Source organism: Wolffia australiana, chromosome 11 (assembly GCF_029677425.1).
Source record: "Wolffia australiana isolate 7733 chromosome 11, ASM2967742v1".
NCBI classification, from domain to species: Eukaryota; Viridiplantae; Streptophyta; class Magnoliopsida; order Alismatales; family Araceae; genus Wolffia; species Wolffia australiana.
Window position 1 is genome coordinate 352,042 of NC_135845.1, and position 15,430 is coordinate 367,471.

Here is a 15,430-nt window from a genome sequence, read left to right on the forward strand (position 1 = left end):
GCATATGACCTCATAAGGCATCCTCATCATATAACCAGGAGTCTTAGTATTATTCATACCCATGTCTCTATGTTCCAGAATATTGTATGAACATGAATATTCAGGGTAGATTCAAAAAAGTTCAAAAGATGATGGGACAGGGATAATGGAATGAATGAACTAGAGAGAGAATTTATCAACCTCCCAACATCTCTATCTGTTGGTCTCACTTTTTCATTGTATTTATAAAACACTGTTTATTGTTTCCTAGTTACTGTTTTCCATAGGGGACAATAGGTCCACATATTTTAAACTGATGTCCAAAATGTTTTACAATGATATCTAGATAATTATTTTGAGCACATATTTCAATATCTAATATCTGGAATCAGAATCCAATATTTGGGCCAATTGTGTTGGGTTTTTTGTTTTGGCATTTTCTATGTCTTCACCGCTACAAAATCCATGTCAATGCTGGTTGTGGGTGAATATTTGATATCTGCATAATATCCCATATGTGCAAAAATAATAATTTCATACTGATATTGGATATAGCACACATGATATATAGATGAATACTAGTACGGGGAGAGAGAGAGGGAAAGAGTATGTTGAAGAGAGGGACAGCGGGAGAGAGAGACAAATATAGAGATAGTGCTGTACAGAGAGAGGGAGAGAGTTTGCGGGTGGGCGAATGGGGAGGAAGAGAGACTCGGAGAGTATGTGAAGAAAAGAGACTGAGATAGATAGAAATAAGGTAAAAAGTGATGTATAAATGGAGGGGGAGATGCAAATACATAAAGAAAAAAAATCATAATTAAATTCCAAACAAGGCAGGAAAAATTTGGAATCATATCTGAAATTTATATCTTTTATCTCTAGATCTGATTTCGATGAAAGTATCAATTAGTCATTCAATTTCATTCCTAATTTTTTCATTCATCCTGAAGTTCAGAAATATGAGTAATCCTAAATCTTATCGAGATTGGCACTTTGGTTCATATTTCTTGGCTCAATCATTTTCCTCATAATGTTGGGAAAGGCAGTCATCATTGACAGGGGCGGTGAAATTCATGCACTGAGATGATGGTCATCTAAGGCAACTTCACTTTCATGAAAGAGATAGTCATTGTTGGGACAGTCTACATTTCTCTCCGTCTCTCTCCCCCTTTCTGGATGTGTCTCTCCCTTTTAGCATGCTCTCTCACTCGCTTTCTCTCTATCTCTCGCTTGGTTGATTGTACAGAATGAGATGGACAAGACAGGATGATGATCATCCCATCCTGCGTCCCATCTTTAAGAAGTCCATTAGCATCACCCCATCAGTAGTTTGTCCTAACCTGGAAATTATCGTCCACATCCTGTCCCGTCCAAAAATTATCCTGTCTAGGAATTTATAGTTACGTCCAACGTTCGGGATTAAAATAATAGGTTAGATAATATCTATAAAGGGTTCTAGCCCATACAACCTTGACTGGATTTTGGCCCCCGCATGCCTTCCTCGCCAGTTCTCAGCTCTTGCTCCTACATCAAGGATCCTCTGCTCTAAGCTCTTTATTTGCTATGTTCTCTCACCTGGGATCCTCTGCTGTCAAATCTAGGCTATCAGCTCTTCATTTTCTCTACTCAGGATCCTCATCTCATGTCTCTCAGCTTTGACTTTGCTCTGGTCAATGATCCTCATCTCCCAGATCCCGGCTTGTGGAGTATCTGTTATCTCTTATTTCTTGTGGTTAAGTCTAGCAGTGACTATCTGTTTTCTCTTATTAGCTTTGAGTCTTTACTGCTATGTATCTGGATATTCATTTATCTCATTGGTGATCCAATAAGTCCAGGCAATGTCCCGGATGCTAATGTGCTTTAAGTAGCTTACTCAAAATATATCACACTTTTTATGCACTTCTCTCTCAATACACAGAGAGAAAGATAAAGATAGAAATAAAGATATATAGAAATAGTGATAGAGACAGAGCTACATAGACAGAAGAAGATATAAATAGAGAAAGAGCTAAAGATAGAGAAAGAGATAAAAATAGAGAGAGATAAAGAGAAAGATATAGATATAGAGAAAGAGTTGGAAACAGAGATAAAGATAGAGATAAAGGTAAAGATAGAGATAGAGAAGACAAGGAGATATAAATAGAGATAGAGACAGAGAGAGATGTAGAAATAGAGATAAAGATAGAAATAGAGATAGAGATAGAGATAGAGATAGAGATAGAGATAGAGAAAGAGATAGAGGTAGCGATAGAGACAGAGATAGAGATAGAGACAGAGACAGAGACAGAGATAGATATAGATATAGAGATAGTGATAGAGATAGATATAGAGATAGATACAGATACAGATACAGATAGAGATACAGATACAGATACAGATAGATAAGGAATGAGATATACATAGAGATAAAGATAGAAATAGAGCTAGATATCTGGATAGAGATAGAGATGGAGATAGAGAAAGAATAGAGATATAGATCGGTATAGAGATAGAAACAGAGATCAAGATACAGATGGAGATATAGAAAAGAAAAGCTTGCACCTGATTTTTCAAGGGACAATGTGTGTTTCATTTTTCCGGGGTTTCTTTTTGAGGCATCATTTACATCTAGTTTGTAAATTGCTCGGGGCGGGTATCCAAGAAGTCAAACTAGAGGTATAGATATATTCCAATTGGTGAACCTGATGTCAGTTGCGCAAACCCTTATTTTCTTTCTGATGGGTGATCTTTGTGGGTTTAACAAGGGGTTACACAATGTACAACTAGTTTTGTATCCGTGTGTTAATGGAGCCGTCAGCCCTAGGGTCCTCTTCCCATTTGTATATGTTCCTTTTCTTTCATATTTCCCCTAGAAAAAATACGGGGGAATATTTTATGAGAACATATCCCAGTTTTGTACATTTTGTGTTGCGTAATGGGTTGAAAAATTAACTTGGTGGTGATGTGTCTGTCATAGGGATGTTCCATTTAGCTAATTGCCACATCCATGTGTAATTAGCCCAATCCCCATCAAACAATGAATGTATTCTATCTTTGATGTGTGGATCTTTGCGACATCAAAGCCATTTGGATGTATCATGTGTATTGTACATTTTTATTCAAAGGTAAAGTGTTTTTGAAAAGTCTCCATGTGATAAACTTCAGCAGACGTCACACTTTCACACTTTCATACATCGACAGTCATCTGCTCTGTCACATCCGAACCATCTTGTCCAGGATGTGTCATTTCCTATGTGCCCATGCCAGACAGATCTGAGTGCTCCCCTTGTCTTCTCCAAACATAAAATACCCCTCCCACTAGTGTGACCTGATGGCGAGAAGATCTACCTGATCTTCTTGGAGAGTCGAATAAGTTTAAGAAGAGTTCCATTGCTACATTGACTGTGTGTATACATGTAGAGAAGGGGTACATGAATGACTTGAAGAGGTTCTTCCAAGGATCAAAATGAGAGTGAAACCAGTTCCAAAAAAGGTGATGAGATTGTCTTAAATTTTTTAGTTCAATCTGATTCATTGTTGATGATTCTGCTCAATGGTTGGAATCTCGAATAAATGAGGGGAAAGAGTGAAACATACATTTTACAGTAAGGGTTTTAGTATGAGAATTAACTTTCCCCAGAATTTGATTATTGACAAGGACTTGTCTTTAAAGCATGTTGCACTTGAAGCACCTTTTACGCTCACAATGAGTGGCTGTTGTGCACGCCATAGTCAAGGGGGTTTGGTCAACAAAATTATAAATCAATATTGTCATTAAGACATGACTAATTTCTTATTTATCAAAGATAAAGGCAAATCCTTCGCAGGCATCAATACTTGACTATTCTACAACACAAACCATATCATGAAATTGACAGATCTGTAAGAACATTATTTTGTCATGAGGTAACTACTTCCTCTTTCAATTTCCTTGTGTGACCATCTAGTTAAAATGCTTTTGTATAATTGGCAGTTTCTTTTTCATATTTTCATCTTCCTTATACCCCCCGAAGAACATTTAAAATAAAAAAAATAGAAATATGATCCATTGAATCAAATTGAATAATCACTGGGGTGTGGTCCTGGAACAGTTTGAAAATTACCAAGGAGATATTCGTCGAAACAGACTGCTTTAGTTTGGGCAGAGGGAAAAAAGATGAGTCGACAGAGAGAGAGAGAGAGAGAGAGAGGAGAGAGAAAGAACATCTAACATGGTGTCTGAAGTAAGAATTCTAGTTACCTGGGTTACTGCCCTCATGTGTTCTCCTTCAAAATGTGCTCCGGTTATTCCAATTCTTCCTAAATTTAGATGACTTTCTCTCGACCTGCCACTCGAGAGGCGTAATCAAAGTTAGGAAGAACAGAATCACTCTGCACCATGAAGCAGGAAAGGCACTTACCCCCCCAACAAGCGCATGGCAATCTGTCTTCTATGTATAATGTCGCCAGCTAGATAGATAAGATAGATTTCCCCAGCTCCACCATCAGTCCCCAGAGACGTACTTCTTCTCAGCGTAATACTTTTGCTCACTCTTTCCTTTCTTTTCGTTCCTCTTCTGAACTCACAAGCAGACCAAGATTATTATGGTGATGGTGATGATGAGAATGATGGAGAAGAAGTTGATGATGCTGATGAAGAAGAAGAAAATGAATACTGCGATGAGGAAAAGAAGAAGAATATGATGATTATAATGAAGATGTAGAATAAAAAGATGATGACCTGGATGCAGAAGAAGGAAGATGCTGCTGCTGATGAAGATGCATAATAAGATGATGATGACAGCGATGAAGATGATGATAACAACAAGAACAAGAATAAGAAGACGATGAAGAGGAGGAAGAAGAGGAATAGGGCAATGAGTGTCTATTAAGGAGACGCGGGAACTGACCTTGTATGCTTCTAAGTTCTCTACGATTCTCCAGGCGATTGATCGGCTGGTGGTGTCCCTTGGGCTTTCAATGAACCGAAATATTCCAAGGCCTTTGGGCACGGCGTAAGGGTCTTCTCCGTGCTGAGTTCAGACGAGCACAGAAAAATAAGAAACATATCATGCGATAATTGAAAAAATGGACGGTGAGATGGCTCACGTAGCTCCCTTCTGCAACTGATCCATGGACGACCGCCGATATGTTGAACGTCATAATCTGCAAGGAATAAATGGTGATCAACGAGATTCAGAACACATTATAAATAGAGGGCCTATAAAAAACGATTTTTTTCTAAAACAATTTTTCATGGGAAGTAATTAATCTAACTGGAAGTCCAAAAACAGATTGTCGTCAGCCGGTTCCATAATGGCCTGTTCAAAATATTAGATGAAACTAATTAAATATCCTGGAATACCCACCATGTCTTTGGTTACTTCCCAAGGAGCTCCAATAATTACTTCGTCAACGTATCTGCACGCCAGAACGGAGAGACTACGCTCATGGAGATGCATTATCGGGTATGTACCTTTTTTCTCCCTGTAAATAGAATTCAGAAAAAGGGTTTCAATGGTAGCTGAAGAGGGAATATTACGTAAGAATAATGTCACTTTTACATTCAAAGCCAGAAAACATGAGATAACGTCAATAAGATTTGAACATTTCAATGGTAAACGATACACAAGATTGATGATCAACGCATTGTAAGAATGAAAAAAATCTAGGTAAATAATACTTTTTTTTTTGACAGCGAGAATTTTCAGGAGAAGGGTAATTCTAACACCTCACGGTTTGGTCGGGATGGACACCCACAAGTAAGAAGTCTCCATATTTCCTTGCCATTCTAAGAATCTGGAGATGGAAGGTGAAATAAAAATGGTAAGGTTCAAGAAGGAAAGATATTCCTCAATATTTTTTGACACAAATGAATAAGGCGATTTAAATATTCAAAAAATGATCGATTCAAACAGCACTGGACCTCCACGTGGCCTGCATGGAATAGATCGAAGGCACCATCAATGTATACCACCCGAGCATTTGGTCCGGGAGCCTGTCAGTCACAGTAAACATAAGGATGAGATAAAAAGTAGAAAAAAACGTAAAAAATACATTTTCCCACCCCAACCATTTTGGAAAAACATTACCCCTAGATAAATAAATTAGTTTTTACCTTGCCATTTGAGAATTGCACTATCCGACGAGATGTTGGGAAAAAGTGCGGCGCTTGCTCCCCTTTGGCGTCTGGCCTTCCCACACTATTATTCTTGTGACTGAGATCATCAATGTTCTCCATATTTTTTAGAATTCTATCTGAAAACGAAAAATTACAATAAGCTAAACAAAGTCGAAAAATATTGTGGGGGATAACTATTCATGCATACAGCCAAGCCCAGATATCCTGATCTAACGCATACTACGAAGAACTATTTCCATGAAGATAAACAGGCAAAAAATTCAAGTGAGCATCAAATCATTGGCGTGAAGAAACTTTAAAATGGATGCAACAATGGGTGAGGAAGAAAGACGATCATAGGATAGATCAGTGTGAGAGAAAGGGAGTACCAACAATGTCAGTGCTGGAGACGCCTTCGGTCCTCTTGATCTCCTTGTATCGCCCAGCTCTTTTTGCCAGAGCATACGCGTCAGATCCATCAGGCAAGAGACACGGGTCATCTCCATGAATTATGTAATCGATCTTGTAGTCGTCAAAGAGAACGTTCATAAATTTCTCGTTGATCTCGTAAGGAACATCGGTGATGACCTCATCCACCCACTTTAGGCTGCTGACGAGGAGAACCCTGAAAGATTCCAACGGTACAGTGTTAATTATCATGTGGTGGGAGCCCACTAGACCACGAAATCTGAACAATTCCACGAAAAAAATTAAAAAGAAAAACAAAAAAGAAACGGGCAAGCACACCAAGAATCAAAACCCTATAACTTGCATCAGAAAACAGAGAGATTCGCACAAATTTTACAGTAAGCTTTGGGATAAGACGTTGCGCAACTAGATTAATTCCAGAAATCGATGGTTTCCGGATAGGGTTCTGAGAAAAATGGGACAGATCACCGTTCTGAGAGCCCGCCAAGAAAATATTTCAAAAATAATTCAATCTTTAAAACTCCACAGAAACTGGGCCACAAACATAAAGATTAAAGGTACAAGCGTCGAACAAAGAATCAAACTCTCGTAAATTTCATCCTTAAACAACGAATTCGCACACTGGGTAAAGAAATTCGGGTATAACAACTTCGCCTAACAAGATTAAATCTATTAACCGATCGCTTGGGAAACACGGGACAGATCGCAGCGGACAGATTTCAGATCGCGCAATTGATAACACAAATTCTTGGAAAGAAAAAATGAAAAAAGAAAAAGACTTTCAGATCTACCTCTCGTCCATGGAGAGAACGGGGGGCCCCTTGTTGGCGATGATGTCGCGGTCGCCGACGATGCCGACGACGAGCTCGTCGCCGAGGGCCTTGGCCTGGCGCAGGGCGTTGGCGTGGCCGTAGTGCATGAGATCGAAGCAGCCGTCCATGTAAACGCGGACGGGGCGCTTCCCCTGGCGCCTCTTCTTCTGGGTGAAGACCAAGCCGAGATCCGGCCACAGGTAGGGCAGGTAGGGCAGCCCCACGCCGCTGATCACCGCCGCGGCCGTCAGCCCCATCATGATCGCCGTGATCCCGATCAGCACCCCGTCCCACATCCCCCCTCGCCCGATTTCCATCTCCCCCCACCCCATCTTCTTCCTCCTTCCTTCCGATTTCCTTCCCCCTTCTTCTCCTCTTCTATTCTCTTCTCTTCTCCTCTCCTCTCTTCTTATATATATACTCTCTCTCTCTCTCTCTCTCTCTCTCTCTCTCTCTCTCTCTCTCTCTCTCTCTCCCTCTTTCTCTCTCTTTAGAGGAGAGGGGTGGCGTGCACGTACGCATCGCCACAGACAACGTGTGCCAGATGACGAACGGGACGGTGTCCGTTTCGTCGTCCGTTCTCCCGTTCTTTTAAATCTTTCTTTTCTGTCTTCGTGGTCGGTTGGAAAGCGGTGATTTACCTGCAGTTGGACTGCAGTGCAGGATCGTCCAGGCCGGGGATGAATGACAGGACAGGACAGGACGGGACGAAGATTGTCGTACTCTGTGTCTAAAGTTCAGGATCATCTGGGACGTGGACGATGGACGGGACTGGACAAAGTTTGTCTAAATGGTCCCGTTCAGGGTTCGTCCCGTCCCATTTTTTTCGTCCACGTCCCGTCCCGTCTAAGAAATTCTAGTCCCCTCCAGTGACCTGGGACGAAACAGGGAGTGCGTCAGCGTTAGACTACTCAGAAAGTGACACGTGGCGCAGCACGTGCATCAGGCAGGTGGACCTGTCAGGTGTGTACTATACTCCCACAGGACAAAATAACCGTCCCGTCCCCTGTCCCCCGTCCAAGGCCCCAGGTGGGATGGTTACTTCGTCCGCAGACGGAGCAATCGTCCTGTTCGGCGACGGCGTACGATTCTTTGTCCCGTCAATTGTCCAAAGTCCTGGAGGGGACAATTTTTCATCCACAGACCAAATTTACCGTCCCGTCCGCATCCCTGCACTATACATGTGCCCCAATTTTTAGAGGTTCGTCCCAATTGTCCGGTCGCGAGTTCGTCCCGACCCAAATGTTTTCATCTACGTTCTGTCCCATCCAATATATTCTCGTCATGACCGGCGTCTAGGACGAAGCAGTGTGTATGCCGTCTGTGCATAAGCATCGGGTCACTCAAAATTTGACGAGTGACGCAGCATGTGCATCGGGCAACTAGAGCTCTCAGGCTCCTAATTGGCTCCCAAAAAGGACATAGAGACTGTCCAAGGCCCCTGATGGGATGGTTATTTCCTTCGTGGACAAAAAGATTGTCCCGTCCAGAGATCGGCAGACGATTCTACGTCCCATCATTTGTCCAAACTCGCGTACGGAACGAGTTTTTTGTCCACTGCTGAAATAATCGCCCAGTCCGTGTCCATGCACAATAAGTTGGACTGCAGTTTTTTAGATGAAATTCGCAAAAAAATGCGCAGCAGCACTTCCCGGATTCCCGAGCCGTGTGCAGATGAAAAAAAAACCCATGAAAACGGACTAAATACTTTTTAGCCATCCCTTTAATTCTTCTTATTTGCTTCGTAATATCGCCTAAAAAAGCCTGGCATTCTTGCCAGAGAACTTCTGATTAAAATACTAACTACTCTGATAAAGTTGCTCTTAATCTTTCTGAAAATGAGTATGTCTACTTTTAAGTTTTCCGTCATCCAGCCCGTCATCCGTTGGGTGAGACGGAACGAAACTGTTGTTCCGTCGGCCGTCAGAATCTGTTAGGTGGGGAGATTGACGTGCGTAGCGCTACGCACCGCATGCAAAACCAGTGAGGGACCCAGGAGAAGTCCAGTCGGCTCTGAGAACGTTAGGCTGACGTGGGTTTGACACGTGGACCGGTAATCCTCCGTACGTTGGGAAACGCAGTGGAAGATCCTGGACCGTCAGATCGTCTGTCAGCCCGTACGTTTGACGACAACCGTCGGATACGAAGACGACGGAGCGGACGCGTTTTCGCTGGCGATCCCGACACGGAGATCTGCTGATGTCAGCAAAATCCGGGGCCCACCAAGAATTCTGATATGGCATTAAAATCGGTCGGCGAGAACGGGACTGAAAGTTCGTCCCGTCCCAGGGACAAAAATTCTAAGATAATTAATTGCAAATTATTTATGACATTTATTGAAAGTTTAATAACGTCCTGTCCAGGGCACGTGGCAAAAAATCTCAAATCCCAATTCCTACCGTCCCCTCACGACAGCCACAAACAACCCAAACGCCAAGCACAAGCAGTTAAAATAAACTTATATAGGAAATGTACAACTTAGAGAAGAACTGAAATAAGTTATCTGAAAAATCAGTTCTGTAAGGTTCAGCATGAAAATAATTCCCCATCTCATTTTAGCAGGACAACAAAATGACATCTCGATGTGATACAGCCCTTTCTGTAAGTTTCACTAGTCTAGACACATTAAAAAGCTAATAAGTTGAGCTTTGTAGTATGAAGATATAATTATTAATCATATGATAGTCGAATGTATAATTTCATAACTTGAATTATTTTCTAAATATTTTTGGCCTAAACTGGCACAACCCTTAATGATCTAATGCAGTGTGTTGCCTAAGCGAACATCTCTGGTATCAGCATTCTACACTGGTTTAAACACTAGATGGAAGTAAAATACAAGTGAGAATTAGGAAAAGGCATCTAAAACACCAGCTGAAATCACGAACTATGACCAGACACAGATCTCAATACAACAAACTAAGGAAATAAAACTAAGGAAATACTTAATTTTCCCAACTTTAGACGCAACATCTCAAGTAAACAAAGATACTCACATCTTTTTTACATTTATTAAAGATATTGATATCACTTATTGTGTCTAATTGTATTTTTATGTAATGCATTGAACTCATTTTAATTAGTAATTTCATGGAACCTTAACGATTTAAAGAAGATATCTACTAATGCATTTAGACCACACCGTTATTATTTACCATGTATTTCAGATGGAAGATATCAAGATTATGTGAATAATTGTACATCTTAGCGAAATACAAGAGGCCATAAACCAGTTGAATGGGATTTGGACAGTTATATTTGTTTTGGTTTGATGTTAGAACCAAATCCATTGACTAGCAACAATTACCCCCCCGCCCCCCACCACCCTTAAAAGCTGAACCACACTTCACCCCAAGGTTAGGGGTGAAATATAATCTACCTTGGTCAAAAATAATTTCGATATATTGTGATATAAAACAACAAGCAATTTTGCGATAGATTATGAAATAGTATGCCGGATGATCCCATTTTCAAATCTACCCTTATTTTTTCCTCTAATATCTTCCAAGGTCCGATTAGAATTCATCACAGCCAGCATCCTCATTTGGAATAGCATACTAATTCTTACATTGTTATCATAGTTTTCACAAGTATATCTGCATTAAAATGATATTCTATGCACATTACCACATTTTAAAATGATTAAAAGCATTTTAAGGAGTTTTATTTTTTTGAAGAGTTCCTTGACCTTAGCAAGGCCTACAAACTTTAACTAAACAAGTCTCACTATATGGAATGTTGACATATATTACCCGATAAGAACAACTATTTATTTGACATTAAAAATTCAAATATCATTTTATATTTATGGACCTTTTTAAGGTCCATTGTCTATTTTACATGATAATAATCATTCTAAGTAGTGGGATTGGAATTTATGATGATACTTTATAGGATTTTCCATGATGATACCTTCTAGGATAGGGACCCTTTGGTCTAGTTTCAAAGTATAGTCCATGGAGGGTGTGGATGGGTTGTGTGTGTAAATGCATATATTGGATGTCACGGCTAGGGTCTGGAAATACATAGATGCACATGTGGCATCCTTATAACTCAGACATAGAATACATACGTGCAGTATCGCCGCTGCAGGCCTGGGAATCATGGGGAGTTTGGGTCCACAGCAAGTGGCATACCATCATGTGGGTAGTTGACATGTAAAGGAATTTATAAGGTGCTTAAAGTTGTATTGGAACATAAAACAAATGGTGGATACTTGGACAATGGGTTCTGAATCAAACCTATGGAGGAGGAGGCTTCTGAATGGGAAGAATGACGCTCAAACCTCCGTCTGATGCTTGTCCTAAGATGTGGTTCAATATTTCCTTAACCACATGAAAACATGTATTATCTCCTCTCTGATAAATCTGGAACGATAAATTAAAAATGTATATTTTAAAACTTTGTTGTTGTTCTTGTATATTATGTGATGTCACAATAATCAAAACGACTTCTTATAATAAAAGACAAAGATGATGCAGTGGCCTAGACATTTTCCTGATCTCCCTTTTTTTTGTTACACATATTATGGACGATCAATACTATTTGGTAGCTCCTTACATTTCCAAATCCTTTAGGTGATGTCCTGGGTTCTTCTTTTTGGGTCGGGTTGTGATCTGGGATTCCATTTCTTTGCCCCAATAGTTCATAAAATCGACATTCTCACCTATTCCCTTTAATGCAATAACAAATTAAGGAGTTAAAAACTTTTCTTGTTGAGTTCAAGTGATTGAACTGGTGTCAATCTCAAAAAAATGACAGATAATGAACCTTAAAAAAGAAATACTACCATGTGATGAATGATTAAAATGATTAATACTGAGGTTTATAATTTTAATTGTAACTTATAATTAAATATGTAATTTAAAAATGTAAAATATATAGAATAATACGTGATTTGATTTTGTAAAAACCTTTTACCCAGAGGCCAAGTTATGCACTTCTATGGTTTTTTTTTCTGCATGAATGGATGTTTTCAGAGATGTAGATGGCCACCCAATTTTTTCAAGAAGAGAAAAAATTAACTCAGTATATATATATTTATTATCTAAACACCTCTAATTACATTTTTCTTTCAATCATAATGAAATACTTTGGCTTAATTAGGAATGGGTTAAAATTACCATTAATTTGTAAATATTTTAAATTTAATCGATATGTGTACTTAAAATTACTTATTCTAGATTTTTTATTATGTGAAAATGAAAAAAAATGCAAATGGATATATTATTATATTTGTTAACTTATATGGCTAAGTTATGACGTAAGAGGGGGTGAATGAGGTTCCTTAAATTAATTTACTATAATATAGTTAACCCTGTGAAATACGTTCTACCTATCAAGTGAATGATATAAAGGATAGGGTAGACTCAGTTGTTCATTATATTGATTAGGCTAGTCCTTAATGCTGTTCAGTGTATCCAGCCTGAGGTGATGATGAGCTATAACTATTTTTAGTTAAATGCTACCAAGAATAATACTTGGAAATAAGATGTAAAAATGATACAAAGAATAAAATGTTGGTGAAGCTATGTCATTCTCTACACCCAAAGTCATTCACGGAATGGTGATGCTTGATCCCCTTCAACTTGGCCCCAAAGGGTATTCTTCTTCTCCCCCAAACCCTTCATCTAGTTGAACCCCAAAGTCTACTTGGATACACTTAAATTATCTCCATTTATTTAATCCAACTACTCACATACACACACTGAATTCCAATTGAATATATTTTAAAGTATAGTCAAGAATAAATCGTCAATGAATGTATATCAATAAAAACATATTCAATCTTCACTCAAGTATAATAAGAGGATTCAATATATGTCGCTTCTATACATCTCCTCGTGTATGCAGATTTATGTTTAATATTTCGAAGTATTGCATTTTTCACCATTTGAAGACCAACAAAATTCAGATTCTTCGTTTGATATCTTTTCAGAGTTTTTCAGGATGTTTTCTCCTTATCTCTCATGTATTATTCAGAAAACTGAACCAAAATTAATGTATAAACTTTACAAGGAATCAGGAGAACTTGAATAATGAGCACAATTTGCTTTCATGATGATTCCTTCAATGAATGTGACATAAATCATCCCCCAAGTTTGGTATTTCCTTTTCTCTTCAATTTCTGAATGCTCTCCTAGTTATCCTGCTATTCATTCAATCATACAATATGCATTTATATGAATATTTAAAATGAACATTCTTTCCAATAAAACTTCAAAAAGAATTATCGAAAATCTAAAAGGATGATCTTCACGATAAGGTTGCTTATGGTGTGAATCTTTAGTCACAGTATTATCCTCCCTGTAATTTATTCAATCCTTTTTCAAATGGTAGAATTCTAGAGCCTATGTATTCTTAATTGATGTTCATAAAAACAATATTTTCATTCTAACAAAAAAAATTATAAAATATCTCCAAAAGATTATCCTCCTTGTGAATCATAAAAACCTACACCAAAAAACATTATTTCAAATCATATGGATCAAATATGATGTTAGAAACAAACATGGTGTTGAAAAATTATCAAAAGAGCTTGTAAATTTTTGCACAAGGCCAGATCTGATTCTTGCTCTTTGCAGAGTGATTATCCAAAAGATTATTCTCATTGTAATTAAGTATACATCTTCCTATAGGGGATTAACAAAGGTTGCAATTGTTACAAAGCCAACATCCAAATGCATTTAATATGAGAGATAAAAATAACACAAAATAGTTGAATCGATGTCACATTGGCATAATTAAAACTTTGATTTTCACTTCATAAGTCATAAAAGATAAAAAATAGAGTTAATTCATCCATGAATTAACTTTAAAATATTCCTTAAAATCTTTTTGAGATATCTGTTATCATCTGGTTCAAATATATTTTTTAATCCATCTATATTCAAGCTCTTATAAAATAATACATTAAAATTATATTTAAATATACAAGGAAGGTGTATAAGTCCATATTAACCATCATGTTTCCCTAGCCAAATGGTGTCTGATTAACATAAATATCTGCCTAACAACATAAATCCTGGTTAACAACATGTCATAAATATCTCGAGGAATAGCTGGATATCTGACCTGTCGATTAAATGGTCAACTGTCACAAAATTAATTGTTTACTCTAAAAGCGTGATTTTATTCAAAAGTTAAAACTAATACAGAACATTAAAAATTCATATTGGAGTAAGTATTAATTACATTCGTTTCCCTCAGAAACTTTGTATCATTTTTTTAATGCCTGATATTTATTTCTTAACCAACTTTTTCATGAGCTTAACAAAATCCAACAATGTTTTGAAGGGTTCACCTAGTGCATAAATACTTGATGTAATATTAAAAGAAAGAGAACACTAGAATATGAAATTTATTTGGAACGAATTTACTTTAATCATAATTTAAACTCAGCCAGTACTATGCGAGCTTAATAAAATATAATTGAGAAAAATCCTAATTTATGAATAATTTAATTATAATTTAAGACTTATTATAAACAACATTTATTTTAAAAACTATAATCTTAGAGAAAAATCCTGAGATTCAGTACAAAAAGCAAAGTTTTTCATTTTTTTTGAACTTATTTTTAAAACACTGCCAATTTTATTTTAAATAAAAATTATATTTAGAATTAATTTTTAAGATTACTTTTATTTATTTTATCTATTTATATATTATTATACTATAATGGCTAACATATAAAAGAAGAGCTCTGAAGTTATTATATTCGCAATCATTAATAAAGATTAACCTTAACAGCGTTATCACCATCATGATTAAAAAAAATCCATTAAACTTCGATATAAAATATCATTATGTTATATTTCAGATATATTACATAAAGTTTTAGGAACTGAAAATTTTAAAAACGTATTTGATGTTACTTTACTAAAAAATTTTCATTCATTTTTTATTTATAACCTCGATAAAAATGCTATATTTCACTGATATTATAGGAATCCTTTAAGTAATTTCAAAATAATGCATAATTTTACTCATTTCAAAAATATGTTATTACATTACATCAATTGCCATATGATCAATTATCATTCATTCAGGATAGTGGGAACTATGAACATTTATTTGTTTAAGTTTTTCTCTATATTCCATAAAAGACCATGAACCACATAATTTTGTCTAA

The 15,430-nt window shown here is 37.4% G+C and overlaps 1 protein-coding gene across 1 annotated transcript; it reads right to left on the bottom strand.

Moving 5' to 3' along the window:
• Window positions 1-3,982: 3,982 nt before the first annotated feature.
• PECT1 (phosphorylethanolamine cytidylyltransferase 1) lies at window positions 3,983-7,634 on the bottom strand. The gene is made up of 10 exons (XM_078582797.1): window positions 7,279-7,634; window positions 6,448-6,683; window positions 6,056-6,195; window positions 5,864-5,935; window positions 5,669-5,736; window positions 5,307-5,424; window positions 5,047-5,103; window positions 4,848-4,970; window positions 4,359-4,514; window positions 3,983-4,283 (listed from the first exon to the last, which is right to left on the bottom strand). Exons 1-9 carry the CDS (start codon window positions 7,629-7,631, stop codon window positions 4,443-4,445), a joined length of 1,239 nt encoding a protein of 412 aa, XP_078438923.1. The 5' UTR covers window positions 7,632-7,634; the 3' UTR covers window positions 3,983-4,283; window positions 4,359-4,442.
• Window positions 7,635-15,430: the final 7,796 nt, after the last annotated feature.